Source organism: Durio zibethinus, chromosome 4 (assembly GCF_047325235.1).
Source record: "Durio zibethinus cultivar Kanyao isolate XHJ-2024 chromosome 4, ASM4732523v1, whole genome shotgun sequence".
Classification (NCBI taxonomy): Eukaryota; Viridiplantae; Streptophyta; class Magnoliopsida; order Malvales; family Malvaceae; genus Durio; species Durio zibethinus.
In genome coordinates, this window is record NC_143165.1 from 1,767,688 (window position 1) to 1,789,583 (window position 21,896).

The 21,896-nt window shown below is 31.7% G+C and overlaps 1 protein-coding gene, 1 long non-coding RNA gene and 1 pseudogene across 4 annotated transcripts; 2 read left to right on the top strand and 1 right to left on the bottom strand.

The window, feature by feature from the left end:
- Positions 1–4,171: 4,171 nt before the first annotated feature.
- Positions 4,172–14,350, top strand: LOC149519019 (auxin-induced protein PCNT115-like; annotated as a pseudogene).
- Positions 14,351–15,144: 794 nt separating this feature from the next.
- Positions 15,145–18,955, top strand: LOC149519020 (disease resistance protein RPM1-like). 2 transcript variants are annotated; one of them, XM_089759008.1, is made up of 2 exons: positions 15,145–18,227; positions 18,465–18,955. In XM_089759008.1, exon 1 carries the CDS (start codon positions 15,348–15,350, stop codon positions 18,180–18,182), a length of 2,835 nt encoding a protein of 944 aa, XP_089615134.1. In that variant the 5' UTR covers positions 15,145–15,347; the 3' UTR covers positions 18,183–18,227; positions 18,465–18,955. The 2 variants fall into 2 exon arrangements, with proteins under 2 accessions (XP_089615134.1, XP_089615135.1); XM_089759009.1 differs by having other exon boundaries at positions 15,193–18,227; positions 18,454–18,955.
- A 587-nt stretch (positions 18,956–19,542) lies between these two features.
- LOC149519021 (uncharacterized) lies at positions 19,543–21,021 on the bottom strand. 2 transcript variants are annotated; one of them, XR_016341906.1, is made up of 2 exons: positions 20,494–21,021; positions 19,543–19,868 (listed from the first exon to the last, which is right to left on the bottom strand). It is a non-coding gene; the product is annotated as an uncharacterized LOC149519021 (long non-coding RNA). The 2 variants fall into 2 exon arrangements; XR_016341905.1 differs by having other exon boundaries at positions 19,543–19,872.
- Positions 21,022–21,896: the final 875 nt, after the last annotated feature.

Sequence of the window (21,896 nt, forward strand, 5' to 3'; positions counted from 1 at the left end):
TGCATCACTTTCATCCAAACAGCATTTGCAACCAGATAAGCAAGTTCCTTCTGCACAGGAAAACCAGCAACATAAGGCTTAAAGGGCTTAGCCACCCTTTCGGTGGGAACATGGGCTATATGAGTAGTGCCCACTGCATCATTAACATAAACATTTGCAAGAGAAACTAGCTTCTTTACGAATTCAAGATCCTCATTCTATTCCTTTTGTAGAACCTCACATTCTCAAGGAGCAAGTCACCTACCCTTGAAAGTTCAGTAACCGGTTTCTCAACTTCTACACCAATGCAATCATTTGTCATTACCAAAAGTCTAAACCTATCGGGATCATAAAGAACAACAATCCTATCTTTAATCACAAACATCATTGAATGACCCTTGTCAAACTTTCCACAAGCATCAACAACCCTAATAGACCTAAACCTATTCCCAAGAAGCACTTTCTGTAAGACAAAAACGCCAACAGTTGAATATCTAGAATGTTCTATATGCGTTTCACTAGGTAATTCAGCAGGTGTAGATTCTTTAAGCACTCTAGATTCTAGTATGCCAGAATGGGGGTTTTTTGAATGTGGATTCAAAGAAAAAGGAGTTTCGTGCATGAAGAATATAGGACTAATTAAAGAAGAGAACGGGGACGCATCTAGGGATTTACCAATTGGGAAATCAAGTTCCTCTTCATTTGACAACTTCATTTCTGGACTTTGGCAGAAACATTCCTAAACCACCGGCGGTTGTTCTGGTTTACTAAGGTTCACTAATTCACTGGATGCAACAATTTGGTGTGTCTCCGATGATTCCAACTCTACCGACTGGTCTATTGGTGAATCACAATCTGTCCTCTTAAACATGTTGTCGATCATCTGAGACATTCTAGTAACGAAGCTGTCCACCTAGGAAAAATTTGCAACAAAATACTTAACTGAGCTCATTAATAGAAGCTTGGTTCAAGTATCATGGATTGATTCTATTGGCAATGTTAAAAACTGCGGGCTCCATGATTTGATGCGTGAAGTTATACTTTCCAAGTCTGAAGAATTGAATTTCATTCAAACATCTCCAGAAAATTTGATCAGTCATAATGGTGTAGCTCGAAACCTCTCGGTCTACGGCAAAGCAAACAATTTCCCAACAATTATAGGAAACTATCAAACTCATTCAGTTATTTTCTTTGACGCAGAAGAGTTACCAAAATCTTTGTTCATTTTACTGTTCACAAAGTTCAAATTGTTGAAAGGACTGGACTTTGAAGGAGTTCCATTGAAGTACATACCTGAGGAATTGGGAAATTTGTTCCATTTAAAATATTTAAGCATAAGAGATACAAATGTAAAAATGCTCCCAAAATCTATTGGTAAATTGCACAAGCTTCAAACTTTGGATCTAAAACGTTCTTTGGTACGTGAGTTACAGGTTGAAATCAACATGCTCTTTGTTCTTCAATATCTTGTAGGTTACTACAAAGATACACAGAGCAGGTACAGTATCAATAGTTGAAGGGATGAAATTATATGGGAACTTTGGGAGCTTAGAGTCCTTAGAAAAGCTCTATGAGGTGAACATTGAGGCATACAATGGTGGTAACTTTTGTGGTGATGCTATACAGCAGATGATTCACCTTCAGTCATTGAGAAGTTCTTCAATAAAAGAGGAAGAACTCCTTCAGTCACATACTCCACTTTTTCTTCGTTGTCTTAAGCCACGAGGAAAATTAATAAAGTTACCTGATTGGGTAAATTAAATACGAAAGATTAGGAGCGAATTGAGATTTTAAAAGTAGAAGATGGCAAGTGTGGGCTACCGATACATTAAGAATCAACTTAATGGCAAATATGTGATAGTAATAAATCAGTGTAAACTATCAATAACTCAATTATCAATAACTCAATACTAAATCAGTTATAATTTAATTATGAATCAATGATAATATAAATTAATGATAGTTTAATAGTAAATAATTTATAACTCAATAATAAATTAATGATAAGTATTAACTTAGTGGTAAATCATAGTTTCTTAACTTAGTGGTAAATCATCAATAATTTTGTACTAAATCAATTATAATAGTAAATTAATAATAATTTAGTAGCAAATTAATAATAACTTAATAGTAAATTAATGATAACTTTATTGAGTAAATATACGATAGCTTAATAAATTATCGACAACTTAATAATAAATTATTCATAACTTAATAGTAAATCAATGTATAATTTAGTAATAAAATGTTATTTATCTATTTCCGTATTACCTTGAACTCTTTAGTAAAATAAATTGTGTTGTGTGATGTCCTCTACAACATTGGTAATAACTAAACAAAAAATTATTGTCCTTAGAAATGTATTTAAAATGAAAGAGAAATTAGTCTAAATGTATTAAAAATATATCATAAAAATTATCTATAAGTTATTTTATTCGGTACATACTATTTTAAAATCAAAATATATGATGATGATGATGATAATAATAATAACAATAACAACAACAACAACAGCAACAACAACAACAACAACAACAACAATAATAATAATAATAATAATAAGTCAGGGATGGGAAAGAAAACATTATATAGTTACTTTATTTCAAGTAACAATAATTTTATAGTGATATGATTTTAAATCAAAATTAATAATTTAAAAATTTAGCACATATATGAAAAGTAAAAGCTTGAATGAGTTCAGTGATGATTAATTACCTTATAAATTCAAAAAAATAAAGATAAAAATTCACCGCTAATAAAGTAAAAAAAATTTCAAGAAAAATTGTAAAGCATAAGAAAAGAAGTTCAAAATCTAATTTGATTGTGATAGAAAATGATACTCTAGAGCTGAAAACTTAAAAAATATATATAAGTGAATGAAGATGATGACTTAGCACTAGAATACTTGAAAAAAACTTTTAAATAAAAAATAAAAAAGATTGAAAAATCATATATTTATTTATATTAAAACTTCACATTTTTAATTTAATTTAGTATTACGATGATAATTTCAATTTTATTACTACAAAAAAAAACTAAAATTATTTAATTATATTATAATTACAATTTAGTTAAAAATCACATGCATAGCACGTGTCAAGAAAACTAGTATCTATAAGTGTAAGCAAGAAATAAGCAAAATGGAACAAATTAGTTCAGAATAATCAATTACAAATCAAATATCTCATAACAATTGATGTAGTAATTCATATTTAGCATATATAGATTATGTCTAAAATTTAAATTTCAACATATATAATTTGTTTTTTTATCCTCAAATTACAATTTTTTTAAAGCAAAAATTAATACTAAATCTAAAAAAAAAAAACCTAATACTAAATGTACTTATCATCCCACCCACCCAATAAAATATAACAAAAATTAGGGTTTCAAATGGTTAGCTCTTCCAGATATGTTTACAATATATATATATATATATATATATATATATATATATACTTATATTCATTTTTGAGATTTCAATTTTGAAAGAAAATTTCAAGAAAGCTAGATAAAACCAATGTTAGGTTTTGGCCCTAAGAAAAATCCAATGTTAGATGCAATCCTGATGTCTTTTTAGTAGTATTGGTTGCTTTTGATAGTTTATTATAAAATTCATTTAACATCAATTGTTATTTTATGGTTACAAAAATAATTATGATTTTTTCATTTCACATAAATGATGGGTGTGATAAGAAATTAATAGGGTTCAAGAAATTATAATTACTATTAATCATAATTAATTAGTAATGTTTTCTAATTTGATTTTTCTTTACTGTTACTAACAAATCATTGGTGAACAAATTAAATGTGAGATTAAAAATAAATTTTTTATAAAAAAATATCATAGTTCGAAGATGAGAAAAAAACTATAAGTGTTAGAATTTGAATTTCAAATTTTTTATTAATAATTTAAGATTTATTAAATTTTATTTTTTAAAAATGAATATATAAATTAATTTAACTAAAATTTAAATTCAATTTTATTGTCCTCTTTATCCATATTTGGCATTCTTTTGATAAACAAATATTTATTCTACCATAATCTTTAATTTTTAGGAAAAGAGAAAAATGGTGATGTTAAGTTGTTGACATCATAATTTACTTATGTAAAATTTTTTTACATAATTTACTTATGTAGCAAATAATTTTTCAAAACTTCTTATAACATGCATAAATTACTTATGTTTTCTTATAAAATTCATAAATTATTTATGTAGCAAAGAATTTCTTAAAAACCTCTAAATACTAAGATGTAAGGTCCTATTTGGCTTTCTTTATAATTTTCTTGAATATTACAATAATATATATAAATCATCAATCTGTGTAACATGTAACCTTACATCATGGGTTTCAATTTATGTCTCCCCTTACCATTCTCACTCATTACTTAACAATATTGAACCTTTATCCCCAACACCACAAATCCATATAGCATAGCTTTTCACACTCAACCATCAGTGAAACATGGCAATTGAAAAAGTTGGAAAAATAAAGTTAGTTTCTGAAGGCTTGGAAGTGTCAACTCAAGGCCTTGGATGCTTGGGGATGTTAGCTTTTTATGGTCCTTCAAAGCTTAAATCTTGTTAGGATTTACCTTGATTCTCATAATCCCACATCAAAAGTTAAGTAAAGTTATTAAAGTTTGAGTTTATCTTTTATCCTACATCGAAAGTTTAGTAAAGATATAAATTGTTTCACATTTATAAATAAGATATTATGGTTTTAGTTTTATAATCCCAGATAGTTAGACACCAAGAGAATAGCTAAATGAATAGGTTATTAAAAGGTGTAATTGAGTTTTAGGTTAAGTTTTGCGTAAAAAGTTTTAAGTGACTTTTCTTATTCTAAAAGTTTCACAGTTGTAAAGATTCATTTGCTAATGGATTAAGTTTGGAGTATGTCATTTTTTAGTTAGGCTTAAATAAATATATTTTTATATTATTATTCTTAATTTAAGCTTGTTATTTTGTGTGTGGGTGCTGTGTATGCATGTTGATTTCTAAACAAGTGGTATCAAAGCGAAGTTTGAGGTTTGAAGTTTGCGAGAAGAAGAGGTAGGACTAAAAGATTGTGAAGTAAGTGTTTCAAGATGTTTGAAAAATGTATGTCTAGTATGTTTATGCCCAAGTTTGATATTTCGTTATTTGATAAAAAGAGTAATTTTATATTATGGTAAAATACAATTCAAGATCTATTAGTACAATAAGAGTTAGATCAGACATTATAGAGTAGTAAGCCTAAAGAAATGTCTAATAGTAATTGGAATAGAATTCAGAAAAAAGCTATTAGTACTATTAGATTGACATTAGCCCTAGAGGTAAAATATAGTGTGTTGACTAAAAGTACTCTAAAAAGTTTATAAGATATGCTTGAGGGTATTTATACATCGAAGTCGTTGAGTAATAGATTATATTTGAAGATATATATGTATTCTTTGAAGATGAAAGAAGGTATGAGTCTTCATAATCACCTAAATGAGTTTAATAAATTCGTTTATCAATTGTTATCAGTTTCTATTGATGAGTTAAAAGATAAAGAAAAAGCTTTAATTTTGTTACCATCTTTGCCCAAGTCTTATAGGCCTTTAGTTTAGACTTTATTAGTGGATAAGTTTATTTTGAAGTTGGATGATGTGATTATCCTATTGCATGAGAACGAAAAGTTTATGAGAATACAAAACTCATCATCTAGGATGAGTACATTAGCTGTAGAGAATTTTGATTAAGGGAGGACTAAAAAAAGAATTAATGAATCAAAAAAGAGATCCAAGTCAAGAGATAGAGATTATAATGACATAAAATGTTATTATTGTGTGAAAGATGATATATCCAAGTGCGCTGCAATAAGCTAAGAAGGGATATGACTATTTTTAAAAAGGTGAATGATGAAAAAAATCGGATAAAAAAAAGAATGATACTGCTGTTATTGGGTCTGATGATGATGATGTCATTTTAACGATTTTTGTGGATGAGATTCAGACTTTGAAAGATGATAAAGGTTAGGTTTTAGATTTAGTTGCTACAGTCCATGTTACAATGATACGACTTGCTTTGTGGAGTTGGAAGAGAATGCGAAATGTAGGGATATTATGGTTACCAATAATGAAAAGGTGCAAATTCAAGGCATTGAGAGTGTTCGCCTTAGATCTCAAAATGATATTATTATGACGCTTCATCATGTAAGGTATGTACTGAGTTGTAGCTATAATTTGATTGTTTTGGGTGAGTTACTTTCTCGAGGGTACATATACTATGGTAGTAATGATTCATTAAAAATGTACAAGAATGGTAAAGTGATTTTATAAGGAAATATGGTTAAAAATCACTTATACATACTTGATGAAAGCTCAGGTGCTGGGATTCCTATGATGAAAGAAAATAAGAAAAGTAAGCGTGTTAGTTTTACAGATACTATTAAAGTGTTTAGAGATTCAAGTCAAGGAAAGATTTGTTGAAATTTGCCTTGAATATCATAATCCTTTATCGAAAGTTAAGTGAAGTTATAAGAGTTTGAGTTTGTCTTATATCCCACATCGAGAGTTTAGTAAATGTATAAAGGGTGTCACCATTATAAATAAGATATTTTAATTTTAGTTTGATAATCCTAGATAATTAGATACCAAGATAATAGCTAAGTGAGTAGGTTATTAAATGGTGTAATTGAGTTTTGAATTAAGTTTTGAGCAAAGAATTTTAGGTGACTTTTTTCATTCTAAAAGTCTCACAGTTGTAAAGATTTATTTGTTAGTGGATTGGATTTAAAATAGGTCATTTTTAAGTTAGGCTAAAATAAATATTTTGTGTGTTCTTATTCTTAATTTGAACTTGCTATTTTGTGTGTGGGTGTTGCGTGTGTATGTTGATTTCCTAATAAATCTAACATGATTACTCTAATCCACCATGCTATCAACTTTGGGGTTACCTTTCTTTGTGCCTCTTATGCTTACGGTCTTTATACCAATGAAATTATCCTTTGTAAAGCCTTAAAAGGTGGTGTCAAAGACAGGGTTGAATTGGCTACTAAGTTTGGTATAGACCATAGTGATGGCAAGAAGGAAATCTGTGGTGACCATGCTTATGTTGGGGTGACCTGTGAAGGTAGTTTGAAGTGTCTTAATATTGATTGTATTGATCTTTATTACCAGTATCGAATTGATACCAGGGTTCCTATGAAGTCATGATTTTTTTTTTGTTTTGACTTTTATCATTTTTTATACTTTTATTATTGTTGCTTTTTTTTTTTACCTATAGATGGAAAAACTTAAGAAACTAGTTGAAGAAGGTAAAGTAAAGTACATAGGTTTATATAAGGCTTCTACATCAACAATTAGGAAGGCACATGTTGTTCATCCAATAAATGCTTTACAATCAGAATGGTCATTGTGGTCTAGGGATGTTGAGGCAGACATCATTCCTACTTGGAGGTTATTTATCCATTGGACCAATAATTTTTTATTTTTGAAATTTTTTTATTGAAATTCTTATTTTATGTGATTGTTTTTAATTTTTTAAGGAACTTGGGATTGGGATCATTGCTTGTAGCCCTCTGGAGAAAGGACTCCCTTCATTAAGGCCTAAAATGGTGGAAACTTCTTCCAATGATGACTACAGAAAGGTTTGTAGCTACTTTTCACAATTTAATACTGTTATGATATTGAGAAAGAAAAATGAAATGAGCATTGTAAAGAGCAAAATAAGAGATATGAGCTAGAAAAACACTCAGGTACTTTATTTCATTATCATATCATTTATACAAAAACATTAGATGTAGTAGTTAAGATATATCTCCTTGTTTCAAAAAAGTTTTACATGGTTTTCGACTAAACAATTGACACCATTACAAGATTTCAAAAAGTTAATATTATTAATAGACAAATTTTCAAAGCTATTATCCTACTATAGAAAAATCTCAAAGTCTAGCACTTTTCTTTGAGATTTTTTTTTGAGACTCTAAGCTTAGCTTTAAAAAATTCGAACCTTGCTTTTAGAAGAGCTTTGGTTATTATGTCAGCAATCTGATACTCAGAGTTGTAATGCATTAAATTTACTTCAAAATTTTTTCAGTTTCTCTAATTGTATGAAACTTCACATTGATATGCTTGGTTTTGTCATATTGCACTAGATTCTTTGTGATGGCTATAGCAGATTTTTTGTCAATCCATATTACAGTAGCTTTGCTATGGTATTGCTCCAAATTTGTCAAAACATTTTTAAGCCAAATCGTTTGGTTTACTACTATAGTAGAAACATACTTAGTTTCAACTGAAGATTGAGCCATTACGTCTTACTTTTTTTAATTTCAAGAGAAAACACCGCTGCTAAAAGAAAAAACATAACCTGAAGTGCTTTTGGAATCTACACTTTTTGCCCAATCACTATCTATATATCCTTCAAGCTTATTGCTTTTATTCTTTAAGTACCATTTCCAAAATCAACTATACCTCTGATATATCTCAAAACTTTTTTACTTGACTAGGAAATTACGTGAATCTTGAAAGGAAACTTGTTGAGTACATTATATCAGGTCTAATGGTTGAAAGATACAACAAATTCCCAATTAAACTTTTGTATATAAAACCATCAGCCTTGCTTGCAATGTCATTCTTTAACAATTTTTCATTAGCTACCAATAATATAGCCACCGATTTGCACTTTTCCATATTGAATTTTTTCAATATTTCCAAAGCATATTTTCTTTGTGAAATGAAAGTCCCAATATCATCTTGATGGATTTCTATTGCAAGAAAATATCTCATTTTGCCTAAGTCAAACATTTCAAACTCTTTTTTCGTATTCAACTTGAATTGCTTCAGAAAACCTTCATCACCATCTGTGACTAACAAGTCATCCACATATAATGACACAATAAGCTACACTTTAATTTCAGACTTGTTTACATGTAGAGTAGCTTCACTTTCACTTTTTTTTAAAGAGGAGATAGGCATCAATTCTGCTATACCAAGCTTTTAGTGCTTGTTTTAGGCCATAAAAAGCCTTGTGAAACTTGTAGACTTTATTTTCATTGCCTGCAATGTGAAAACTTTCTGGTTGTTCAACATAAATATCCTTTTCAAGCAATCCATTCAAGAATGTTGATTTCACATATAAATGATAAATTTTCCATCCCATTTTAGCTGGCAAAGCTACTAAAAGTTTGATTGTATCATGTCTTGCCACGGGAGCAAAAGTGTCTAAAAAATTAACACATTGTTGTTGTGAATAGCCTTTAACAACTAATCTAGCTTTGAGTTTTTTTATTGAACCATCTGGATTTAGCTTGGTTATATAAACCTATTTTACTCTAATCACCTTTTGATAGTATGGTTTATCAACAAGTTGCCAGGTTTTATTTTTTTTGTATCATATTGATCTTCTCATTCATAATAGTCCTCAGATCATTTACTTTTGTAACATCATCATAGCTTGAAGGTTCCAAAGCAACGAGATTACATATGGCGTAGATCTCCTCTATAGTTATTGTGCCTCTGATTGGAACTTCAGTGTCATTGTCAGGCTCTTTATATTGTTTCTAAAAAATTCTTGACTGACTAGAGGTTATGGCTTTTTCTTTTTCCCTATTCCAACTTCCTAGCTTATCAAACTTCATATTTCTGCTAACAAAGATTTTTTTAGATTTTACATTATAGATTTTATAACCTTTAGAGTTGTTGTTGTACCCTAAAAATATCCTAGTTTTTTCCTTTTGATCTAATTTTTCCTTTTTGACATCTGGTATATGAACATGGCAAACACAACCAAATATTCTAAAATGCTTAACTGAAAGCTTTACTCCATGCCATGCTTCATAAGGAGTTTTGCCTTGCAATGCTCTTATAGGCAGTATATTCAACAAATAAACTGAGGTATTGATTGCTTCAGCCTAAAATTTCTAAGACAATTTTTTCAAACAATAAACACCTTGCCATTTCGATGACTATTCTATTTTTTCTTTCATTCATACCATTTTGTTGAAGAATGTAAGGAATAGTTAATTGATATTCAATCCCAGCTTGCTCGCAAAACTTGTTAAACTCCCTTGAGGTATACTTAGCTCCATTATTAGACTTGAGCTTCAAAATTTGATAGCCGACTTACTTTTTAACCAAAGATTTAAAATTTTGAAATGTAGCAAACACCTTTGATTTTTGCTTCAAGAAAAACACACCACATCCTTATAAAGTCATCAATAAATAATAGAAAGTATTTGTTGTCATTCAAAGATGTTGTCTTCATTAGACCAAACATGTCAGTTTGCACCAACTGTAACTTTTTTTAAGCTTTCCAATTTGCTTTTGGTGGAAATGACAACTTCTTTTGCTTGCCATATTGACATACAACACATATCATTTTTATCATATATGCTAGGAAAATTCTGAACCAAATTATTCACATACATGTTCTTCAAAGTTGAATAACTAAAGTGGCCTAACCTTTTGTGCCACAAATCAGAATCATCTACTGTATTGGAGTAAGGATGCATTTTTGTTTGTTTCTACTCAATTAGAAAACTTTTTGTTTCATCTTGACTAACATCAATTCACAACCAGATAGATCAAATGTGATGCATGACATGTTTTTAAAATGCAAGACATAATCCTTTTCAAGCATTTGTCCTACACTTAAAAGGCTTTGACTAATTTTTTACACAAATAAAACATAATAAATAAGTTTTGTACCTGAGGGAGTTTCCACTGCAACAACACATTTTCCTTTGACATCAATATATTCTCCATTACTAATCTTACTTTTAAGATATATGAGTTGTCCAGCTTCTTAAAGATCCTTGAATATGTTAGTATCTTGGGTCATGTGATGGGTGCAACCATTGTCTATCAACCAAGCTTTTTTGCTACTATTAGCTGCATAACATATAGCAATAAAAAGCCTCTCCTCATCTCCCTCATGCTTTTCAGCAACTTAAGCTCATGTTCCTTGCTAGTTTGCTTTGTTTTTACAAACTTTTCCATATAACCAAGCTGATTGCATGCTTTATATTTAACTTCAAGCTTGAACCAGCAGTAGTTCCCAATATGGTTTTTCTTTTTGTATTAAGGACAAAGTGGATACCTTCCTCTTTTGTCTCCTATTTTATTGTCATCTACTTTTTTTTCTTTTTTTTTTTTACTTTAGATTGCTTGATGCCTTCATTGTTGACTGCATGTTTTTCCTTAAGCCTTGCTTGAAAGGCTCTTTCTAATGCTTCTTCAAGTTTGATAGCTTTTCTTTGCTCCAAAGCTTGAAGAGCATTCATAACTTCTGTAAAAGTAAGCTTAGACAGATCTTTTGAATATTTCAGAAAGGAACTTTTTTATTCAAACCTCTCAGAAACACTTACAAGCACCTTTTCAACAATCTTTTTATTTGACAATTCTTTTCCATGCAGTCTTAATTGGTCAACCACCTTCATGAGTCTGTCAGAATACTCCTTGACAATCTCAATGTCTTTCATCTTTATAACCTCAAACTCCTTCTATAAGTTGAGCACATGAATTTGCTTTCTTCTATCACTCCCATGGAACTTTTCCTTAAGTTTGTCCTATGCTTTTTTGGCTGTTTCACAAGTCATTATTCTGTGAAAATCACATCTGGCATAGCTAAGTGGATGCAGGACAAAGCTTTGTATCTTTTGAAAACCTCCTTACTGTGTTATTTAATTTGAGCAACTATTGGATTCGCTTTTAAGGTGATGGATCTCTTATTGTTTCCACTACTTCCCACAAATCAAATGCTCTCAAATATGACTTCATTTTTATTGACCAAATGGGATAATTTTCTCCCATAAAAATAGGAGGTGATGGAGTTGTAAAATTACTAGAAGCCATGCAATAAGTTCTAAAGGTTTTAAGGTTTTGAGGAAGGAAAATTTTTTGATTTGCACTCTAACTTACAGTCCTTAAGATCACTTTTAATGCTGTAATACCATGTTATGATATTGAGAAAAAAAAATAAAATGAACACTGTAGAGAGCAAAACAAGAGATATGAGCTAAGAAAACACTTTGGTACTTCATTTCATTATCATATCATTTATGCAAAAACATTAGATATAGTAGGTAAGATATCTCTTCTTGTTTCAAAGAAGTTTCACAAGGTTTTTGACTAAACAATTGACACCATTACAAGATTTCAAAAAGTTAACATTATTGATGGACAAATTTCCAAAGCTGTTTCCTACTATATGAAAATTTGAAAGTCTATCAGATACTTATCCATAAGAAATGATTATCTGTACTTTTAGGTACTGTTTGGTGCATAAGATGATAAATAAAATGGGATGATAATGATTCAAATAGGATAGGATGATAATAATTTTATATTGTGTTTGGTTTCTATCTAAAGAAAGTGATACGATTATAAAGAGGATTAATCATTCTCTTAGTGTAGGATAATTCAATTCTCCCAAAGTGGAGATGATTATTTTTATCTAATCTTATTTTTAATATTATCTTATCATATTCTATCATCATCTTGTGTACCAAAGAAATCTTTAGACATATTAAATTTTATGGTATTAGCCAACAACTATGTGCCTATTGATAGAGTACTGACTCTTAGTTTCATTAGCCGTGTGCCTGACGGTCTCAAATATTCAAAAAAAAAAAAAATTATGGTATTCTAGATTTTCAATTCTAGCCTAAGAGAGCATAGGAGGTTACTGACAAGACAAGAGCTTTTACATCTGAGAGCCAAATAATTTTTATGCTTAAGTTGTTTTGCAACATTTGCCACTTTGTTAGCTTACTCTGTAATGAAAACCACCCAAATTTAGTCTCTAAGTGCCTCAATGCTAGCAGTCTTGTTCTTTCCAATTTAGTGGGATTCTCATGTGAATTGGGTTTAATTAGATGTCAGTGTTTACTGTCTAAGTGTATATTATCCAACTGTGCAGTATAGTAAGGGTGGATTAGTTAAGAATTGAAGTTTGAGAATGTTCATAACCTTTTTCCCTTTTGTGTCATATCCACTCCATTATATAATGAAATCATATGCATCAGGCAACTTTCAAGTGAAATAATATGCAGGCATGTTAAGCTTCAGATCCCTTCCAATAACAGAGGGCTGACTATACCTTTATGTCCCCAATATGGCCCCTTCCTTGAGTTTGCAAGACTGCAAGTGTCTCTAGTGAGCCATTGACTAATATCCATTACTTCTCACTTAGCAGCGGTTTGCAATCATATGATGCGTCTTTTAATGAAAACTTCAGGGAAGTTTGTAGAGGAGATTTGTTTACTTCAGCTGAGATCTGAGTCACAGATGAGACATCTGTTACTTGTATTTGAGAATTCTGTATCAAATGTACCAAGTGATGTATAAATTAGGTAAAGAGCATTAGTCCTAATTTTTTTTTTGTACAAAGGAGGCTGTAGTCTCGGGATAGGGAAAGAGGTTGCAAATGCTGGGATTTAAATCCCAGACCTACTGGATGCCATCTTTTGAGGGCGATTACATGAACCAACTTAGTTAAGCTCTAGGTTCCATTAGTCCTAATTTTAACGGTTGAAGTTAATGACTGAACTCTGCAGTACATGGACATACTTTTAAGGATCTGCATGGCTAATTGTTTGTTTCAAAATTAGTACCCCATTGAAATCTTTCTGAAATAGGCATTTAGCCTTCTATTTAAATCAAATTTGAGGATAAAAGATCTTTTCTGTATTTGGGCAATTAAATGAGGTCCATTTTGACAACTACTGGTGGCATGAATTGCCAAACAGTATCTTAAATGCCTTGAATCCTAAATCTGTATTATTTGCAGAAAGTAATGGTCGACTGCAGATTATCTTTATTTTTCATGACAATCATGTGAATGGATTTTCAATTGTCACAGTATCTACCAAGTTTCCAACCTAAAAATCTCGAGCACAACAAACGCCTTTATAGGTGAGTTAATGAGATAGCAGCAAAGAAGGGGTGCACCCCATCACAGGTTGCATTGGCATGGGTTCATCCCCAAGGGAATGATGTCTGTCCCATTCCTGGAACCTGCAAAACTGAAAACTTCAGCCACAACATCGGAGCTTTGTCCATAAAATTAACACCTGAAGAGATGACTGAGCTAGAATCCATTGCTTCAGCAGATGCCGTGAAGGGAGATAGATACGGTGGAACTGTGGCTGCCTATCATGAATCTGAAACTCCTCCCAGTTTTCATGGAAACCTGAATAATGAAGGCAAGCTACCATATTGTCTCTACTTTGTTTTCAGAGAATCAGTGTTGTATCAGAAGTATCCATAAGTCTTCTGGTGATAGATTGCAAACTTGGTAGTAGCTATCCACGTTTGTCATGTTGAGATTGTGTATTCCATGGTAATGAAGCGAAAGTTTCTGAAATGGGCTATTTGAGTAAGTTGCATGGTAATGTTGATTTTTTTCCCCTGAAACCTATGTCTCTATACAGTGGCAATGTATTGGCCTTGACATCATTCACAGCCTTAACCTCTCCAAAGAGATTTTCTAAAAGAAATGTGGATTCATTGGGGATGGAAGTGGCTGTGGAAGGACTATGGAAAGTGATATTAAACTAATTAAACGAATATAAGTTAAACAAAAATTTGTAAGTGGACAAATAGATGCTTGATTTATCTGTGTGTTAGAGTTTGATTCCTCTTAAATTTGCACTCAATTTTCTGAATTAAATTTTTTTGGTTAATAAGAGACTTGGGGCTTGAAATTGGTTTTGATTTTCAGAATATAAATTATTAATTGACGATTTCATTAATTGAATATTTGTAAGAGCAACATAGATGACCCTTAACTATTTACAATGGAACTTTGTTCATAATTCTTTTCTTTGTGCAATGTTTTTATAGACATTATTGCAATTAGTAAGTAAATAAAATGTCTTAATTAAATTAAGAAACTTAAATAAAATTAGATTAAAAGAAATTTCAGGTAAAATATTAGTAATGAGATGACGAGGATTTGGGCCACAGGCAAGAGTTGTTTATTTGTTGGCCCGCAAAATTATTTAGCAACAAATCCAAAACTCTAAAAAAAAAAAAAAAAAAAAAAAAAAATGAACCCTTTGGAGACAAGACACTTTAATGGCTTAAGAGTTACTTTTTATCTTTGATTTATAATTTTTCTTATGATAAGTCTTTGATTTTTTGGTGCAATGCAGGATTTCAAGTTTTTTGCCTTCTACAGGACGGCTCATTTGTTTTAGTGCAGTACACGTTTCCTCTGACAAATGTGAAAAAAAAAAGAAAAAGACAAAATTTGCTCCAATATTTCAATGATTTAACTATACTCTCATGCTTTCTTCCCTTTAAATTCGTTTACTTCCGACTTTCTATCATCAAAAGTCTGCTTAAACATTGGGAAGACTTGAAAGCCTGAGAAGTTCGTCAGAATTAGGAAGCAATGGCTGAGGTAGCTGTGAGTATTGTTCTTGATAGGTTGATTTCATTTCTTGGTTCAGAGGTGGAATTGCTTGGAGGGCTTAAGCATGAAGTTGAAGACATCCAGATTGAACTGGAGTACATGTCTTGTTTCTTAAGAGAAGCAGATTCAATGGCGGACAAGGAAGATAGCAAAGGTGGCCTGCAATTATGGGTGAAACATGTAAGGGAAGTAGCTTATCAGATAGAAGATGTTATGGATGAATACATGCTTTATCATGTCGCACAACATAGTGACCAGCATGGTTTCAAGGCTTCTTTGGGCAAAATAGCTCGTCTAGTTAAGACTGTGAAAAAGAATCGCTGGATAGCGTCAAAGATTAAAGATATCAAAACATCAGTACATGAAATCAAGGAAAGAAGTGAAAGATATGGCTTCAACACGTTGAGACAACATGGGCCAGGTGGTGGTATCGAGAATAGTTATAAGCAATCGGACCCTCGAATGGGACTACATTTTGTCGAGGATGATGCACTTGTGGGTATTGATTCATCTAGAGAAGAGTTGACTGGTAGAATGGTAGATGGAGTGCTCACACGCACAATTATTTCATTGGTGGGACTAGGAGGGGTCGGTAAGACTACTCTGGTGAAGAAAGTTTTTGATGATCAAATCATGACAGGACACTTTGACTGCCATGCTTGGCTGACAGTCTCTCAATCATACAAGGTGGAGGTGCTGCTAAGGGCCATGATATATCAGATCTATGAGTCTAGAAACGAGTCCCCTCCTATTGGGATTGATACAATGGATGGTGCAGAGTTGATCAGCAAATGCAGAGAATATCTACATGATAAGAGGTATATTGTTGTGTTTGATGATGTATGGAAAGAAGATTTTTGGCGAGATATGGAATATGCTTTATTGGATAATAAAAAAGGCAGTAAAATTTTGATGACAACAAGAAGTATGAATACTGCTGAATTTTGCAAGAAGTCTTCACTTGTACATGTCCATAACTTGAAACCTCTTCCTCTAGAATTGGCCCAAGAGCTTTTATGCAGAATAGCTTTCCAGTTTGATCAAAATAAAAATTGCCCTGAGGAGCTGAAGGATTTATCTTTTGATATAGTCAAAAGATGTGAAGGATTGCCCCTTGCAATTGTTGCCATCGGTGGACTTCTGGCAACTAAAGGCAGGGAATTTTTGCATTGGAAACGCTTACTTGATAGCCTCGGTCGGGAGTTAGACAGTAGTCCACATCTTTCATATATAAAAAAAATTCTTTCTTTCAGTTATTATGATCTACCTTACTATCTCAAGGGTTGTTTCTTGTACCTGGGCATGTTTCCGGAGGATTACTCGATTAGCTGCAAGAGACTAATTCGAATGTGGATTGCAAAGGGTTTGGTGAAAGGAAGAAATGGCATGACCCTGGAAGAAGTTGCAACAAAATACTTAACTGAGCTCATTAATAGAAGCTTGGTTCAAGTATCATGGACTGATTCCATTGGCGATGTTAGAAACTGTAGGCTCCATGATTTGATGCGTGAAGTTATTCTCTCAAAATCAGAAGAATTGAGCTTCATTCAAACATCTCCAGAATATTTGATCAGTCATAATGGTGTAGCTCGAAACCTCTCCGTCTACAACAAAGCAAGCAATTTCCCAACAATTATTGGTAACTATCAAACTCATTCAGTTATTTTCTTTGACATAGAAGAGTTACCTAAATCTTTGTTCATTTTATTGTTCACGAAGTTCAAATTGTTGAAAGAACTGGACTTTGAAGGAGTTCCATTGAAGTACATACCCGAGGAATTGGGAAATTTGTTGCATTTGAAATATTTAAGCATAAGAGATACAAAGGTAAAAATGCTCCCAAAATCTATTGCTAAATTGCACAAGCTTCAAACGTTGGACCTAAAACGTTCTTTGGTACGTGAGTTACCGGTTCAAATCAACATGCTCTCTAATCTTCAATATCTTGTATGTTACCACAAAGATACACAAAGCAGCTACAGTATCAATACTCGAAGAGGGATGAAATTATATGGGAACTTTGGGAGCTTAGAGTCCTTAGAAAAGCTTTATGATGTGGACATGGAGGCATACAATGGTGGTAACTTTTTTGGTGAGTTAGGAAGGTTGAAGCAATTGAGAAAACTATGCATCACTAAACTAAAATCAGAAAGTGGGAAAGATTTGTGTGATGCTATACAGCAGATGATCCACCTTCAGTCATTGAGAATTTCTTCAATCAAAGAGGAAGAACTTCTTCAGTTACACACAATATCGTCTCCTCCACTTTTTCTTCGTTGTCTCAGGCTACGAGGAAAATTAATAAAGTTACCTGATTGGATTTCTCCTCAACTGAGGAACCTCACTAAAGTTACTTTGGAATGGTCAAGAATATCAGATGATTCGCTTCAAATCCTTGGTGCTCTACCTAAGTTATTGTTCTTTGGGCTTTATGAGGGATATGATGGAGCTCAATTGCATTTTAAGAGGAATCACTTTGGGAAACTCCAAGACCTTCGTCTTTGCGAGTTAAATGAATTGAGTAGATTGATAATAGATGGAGGAGCATTAACACTTCTTGAGAATCTCGAAATTGGACCTAGCTCCCAATTGGAGGAGATGCCTTCAAGCATTTCTGATCTAAAATGCCTTAAGACTCTATCATTTAATGATATGTCCAAAGAATTCGCTCGAAAGTTGTTGCCAGATGGAGGTTCGGATCATTGGAAAATTAAGCATATTCCAAACATCTCTTTCTTTTACTACAGAGTTAAAGGAGCTCAACGTGAAACTTACAAGCTTGGTGATTCACGCTTGTTAGAATTCCTGGATTGATGCATTTGGATCTCCTTCCTTCAAAATCCTAAAGTTCTCGTGGAGGTATGTTTAAAGTTTCTAGCAGTAACTATTATTAACAAAATACAAATGCTCAAATGATTTTAGCTAACATGATTTACCTTGTTCTGTTTTTGCTAGTTATTTTATGTTCTGTTTTAAGTTGCATGATTTTACTTGTGGGTCCAATCAGGCAAATTTTGCTATCTTACAGTAATTTTTTATGATATTAATCAAACTGATAATGGTTTTTCTTTTTCACACAAGTTAGTTCTTCTGCAGGAGTTATACTTCTTGTTGATGCAGATGCACTAACTTCAGGAGCAAAGGCAGCTGCTTGTACTCTTAATACTTCAAAATTTTCATGTTGATTCCTTCGTGGCTATGCTCTATGAACCCAAGAAAATGAAATGAAAGATATAATCTTGAAAACTTTAGGATGACTTAAATGTTGATGGGATGTACTAATAGATTCATTTCTTGATTAGATGATTTCTCACGTTTGGTAGAGGTGAAGTTTTGCAAGCAAGTATTTATGAATGTCTCCAAACTCGGGCCAGCTCAATTATCTTAGTTCAAGCCAACCTAACCACTGTGTTAAAGCCAACCTCACCACAAGGGAATGGCTCGAACCCAAAAGCCTAACCACAGCTTCAAGCCCACAATTATTAAACCAGAACTCTCAAGTGTCCAGAACCTTTGATGTTGTAAAGTTGAAAGGGCTGAAGAGCAAATTTTGGTGAAGCTAACATATAGATCTGATAATGATAATTTTAAACGGTGAAGATACAAAAGTAATATAGTTTAGAATTTCAGCAAAAATTGCATATAAATTTGATAAAAATAAAAAAATATATTTCGCGTTTGATGAATTTACACTAATTATAATAATAATTTTTATATTTTATACGTATTTGACATAAAAGATACATCAAAGACCATACAGCAAACTTTATCTCAGCTGCTCCGACTATAGAAATTTCTACTTCATACTTTCAATAACCATCCTTTTAGTTCCAACTGTCCTTCCTGTCTGGTCTCATGTCATATACCAATGTCATGTTTCCCGTCTCAACGGATAAAAGAAAATATCAATTTGCATCCAAAACTTTTTAGTTAAAATCGTCTTAATTTGGTACAATTTCAAGCCCACAAAACCAAATTTAAAAGTGAAGCTTCCTTTTTAACTGCTACAATTCGTAACTGCTTTCCTTAGAGGTAGTTTTCTTTTCTTACATGAGTTCTAGTATACATTTCCATTGCATAGTTTTAGTATTTTTTTTCTAAGAATTTGAGAAAAACTTACCTTAAATTTAGATATACAATTTGTGTATCTATGTCAATTTATTTCACACACATGTAAAATACAAAAATTTTATTGTATTATAATTTGCATCGACACCTCAAATATAAAATATATTTTTTATTTTTTATCAAATATGTGAATTTAAATTTTAAAAATATGGAAGCTAAAATTTGTCTCTTGAACACTGAGCACGGAACCAGAAGTTAAGATATCACGACTTTCAATCCTATGTCGGGGTCGACCAGACATTATCTTGCCAATTCCATTTGCTTCCAAGCCTAAGAGCAGTCTGTTTATGCTAAGGGAATGAAGCCGGTATCGCCTCAAATTCTCCTTCAGTGTCTCCAACAACATTTTTTCTGGACATAAGTACACAAGCACTGTCTGGAAGACTGGTGTTAGAGGTACAGAAAGATTAAAATTAATAAATGTGATTAATTTTTTTATGGATTCATTAACTACTTAAAAACCGAGTCAATACGCGCGTTTGGTTCAATAATAAATACATGTATCATCTACTCAAACTCAGAGTTGGATTCAAATCTCACTTTGTTCGAAATTAAATGACATAATTGAGTTTCATTTCTTATTCTTATTCTAACATTTATGAAACAATTTGGCAGTGGACAACTGAGATTTAAATAGCGGTGGAGTGATGGTATAGCGGCCACTATTTAGTGGCAACGTCATTGTCCGTCACCGCTATTAAGCAAAATCGAAGGAGAACTTCAACCCAACAATAGTGGCATATCGTAGCTGCTAAAATCAGCGTGACGGTGAATAGCAGCAATAACGGTATGCTATTCCCGATATTCCGTTTTCCATTTTTCATCCAAAAATTCAAAAAAAAAAAATCATTGGCTCGGCTAGTCAATTCACAAATTCAGTCCAAAAAACACAATACCTAGATTGCTAGAGACATCAATTCACTCAAATTCAACCTTAATCAACATTAAACACAAGTAATTGAATGAAGGTAAGCAAGCAATTCAACATCCCAATTACCTTTTTTTGTTGAAAATTTTTCAATTTTGCAGGAGACAGATGAGAAAGTGGGATAATGTGGTGTCATGACTTTTTTCTTGAAGGGCATCCTCTGTTGACAAATCTATTTTAAGCTTACGATTCCCCTAAGAATGAATCTCTCAGTTGGATCAAGAAGGCTGAAAGCCAGGCAGTCAAGTTCTAGTTGTCGACCTCTTGGGACTTGAAATGAGAAACCAAAATGAGAGATGAGAGATGACAGACGAGAGACGACAATGAGACTTAAGGTTGAAAGAGATGAGCAAACACACAATAAGAGATCGAGAGAGGAGATATAGGGGATAAGGGTAAGGGTCTAGAGAGAAAATTTAAGGAAGACACTGTCAGGGTATGAGAAGAGGCGGTGAGGAACTGGGACAAGAGGCAGAGGCAGAGAATGGATTGGGGAAATTTAGGGGTTTGCTGCTGGGATTGGAGAGGGAATTAAATGAGATTGAGGAGTGAGACCATAGGAGAAATTAAAGGTGCACTAGAAGACACCGGTGAGGGTTAATTTTTTAATATATATATTTATATATTTAGGGAAATTCTATTTTTTGATTTAAGGGACATTTTGATAGGAGGAAATTTTATTAAGGAAATTTTTTTTATAATTTAGATGAAAAATAATTAAAGTTAAATGATTATGTATTGATTTTGTTATTTTATTAATTTATAAGTTTGTATTTAAATTTTAGTAATGATTTTTTGGTATCTATATTGTTGTGATTTCTTAATATTAAATTAGTTCTTAGTATTATTTTTTATGTAATTAAATGATACTTAAAAATGTCATCCATTATATAACAAGTTGAAGGTCATGGCCATGGCATGGCAATGACATTCATTCACTATCAAAATTAAAAAAGAAATGTTAATTTGTATGTGATTTTGTCTACACTTTCTACAATTATAGGGAATTATAATTGATTTGAGCTAAATAATAATGAGAGTAATATTTAATTTGATTGCCAAGAGATTTGTTAAACAATGCACCTTTGTCTCGAGACTAAAAAGAATTGTTAATTAATTCAAAAATATAATGATATGTATTTACAATTCTTGAAAATTTTGAAAAAATGATATCATTTCTACTAAAGCAATATCAAAAGTATTCAATTATATGAAAAATATAAAATTTTTAACTTAATAATTTTTTGCAAGTAAATAAAAAACAAAATGTGTCATAACATACTTTAAAAATTATAAAGTAAGAATTTTTATAATTATAAATATAATTACTACATTTTATAGTAAGTAGAGCAAAATTTTAAAAAAAATCATGATCGTAATACTGTAATGACCGTAATAGTTTTCTTTATATTTACAACTATGATAAATGCAACGCGATAAAAAATATGATCACAATCGTAATTTAAATCCTT

What these genes read in the sequence shown, in the direction of transcription:
- LOC149519020 (XM_089759008.1), top strand. Translation starts at nt 15,348, where the DNA reads ATGGCTGAGGTAGCTGTGAGTATTGTTCTTGATAGGTTGATTTCATTT.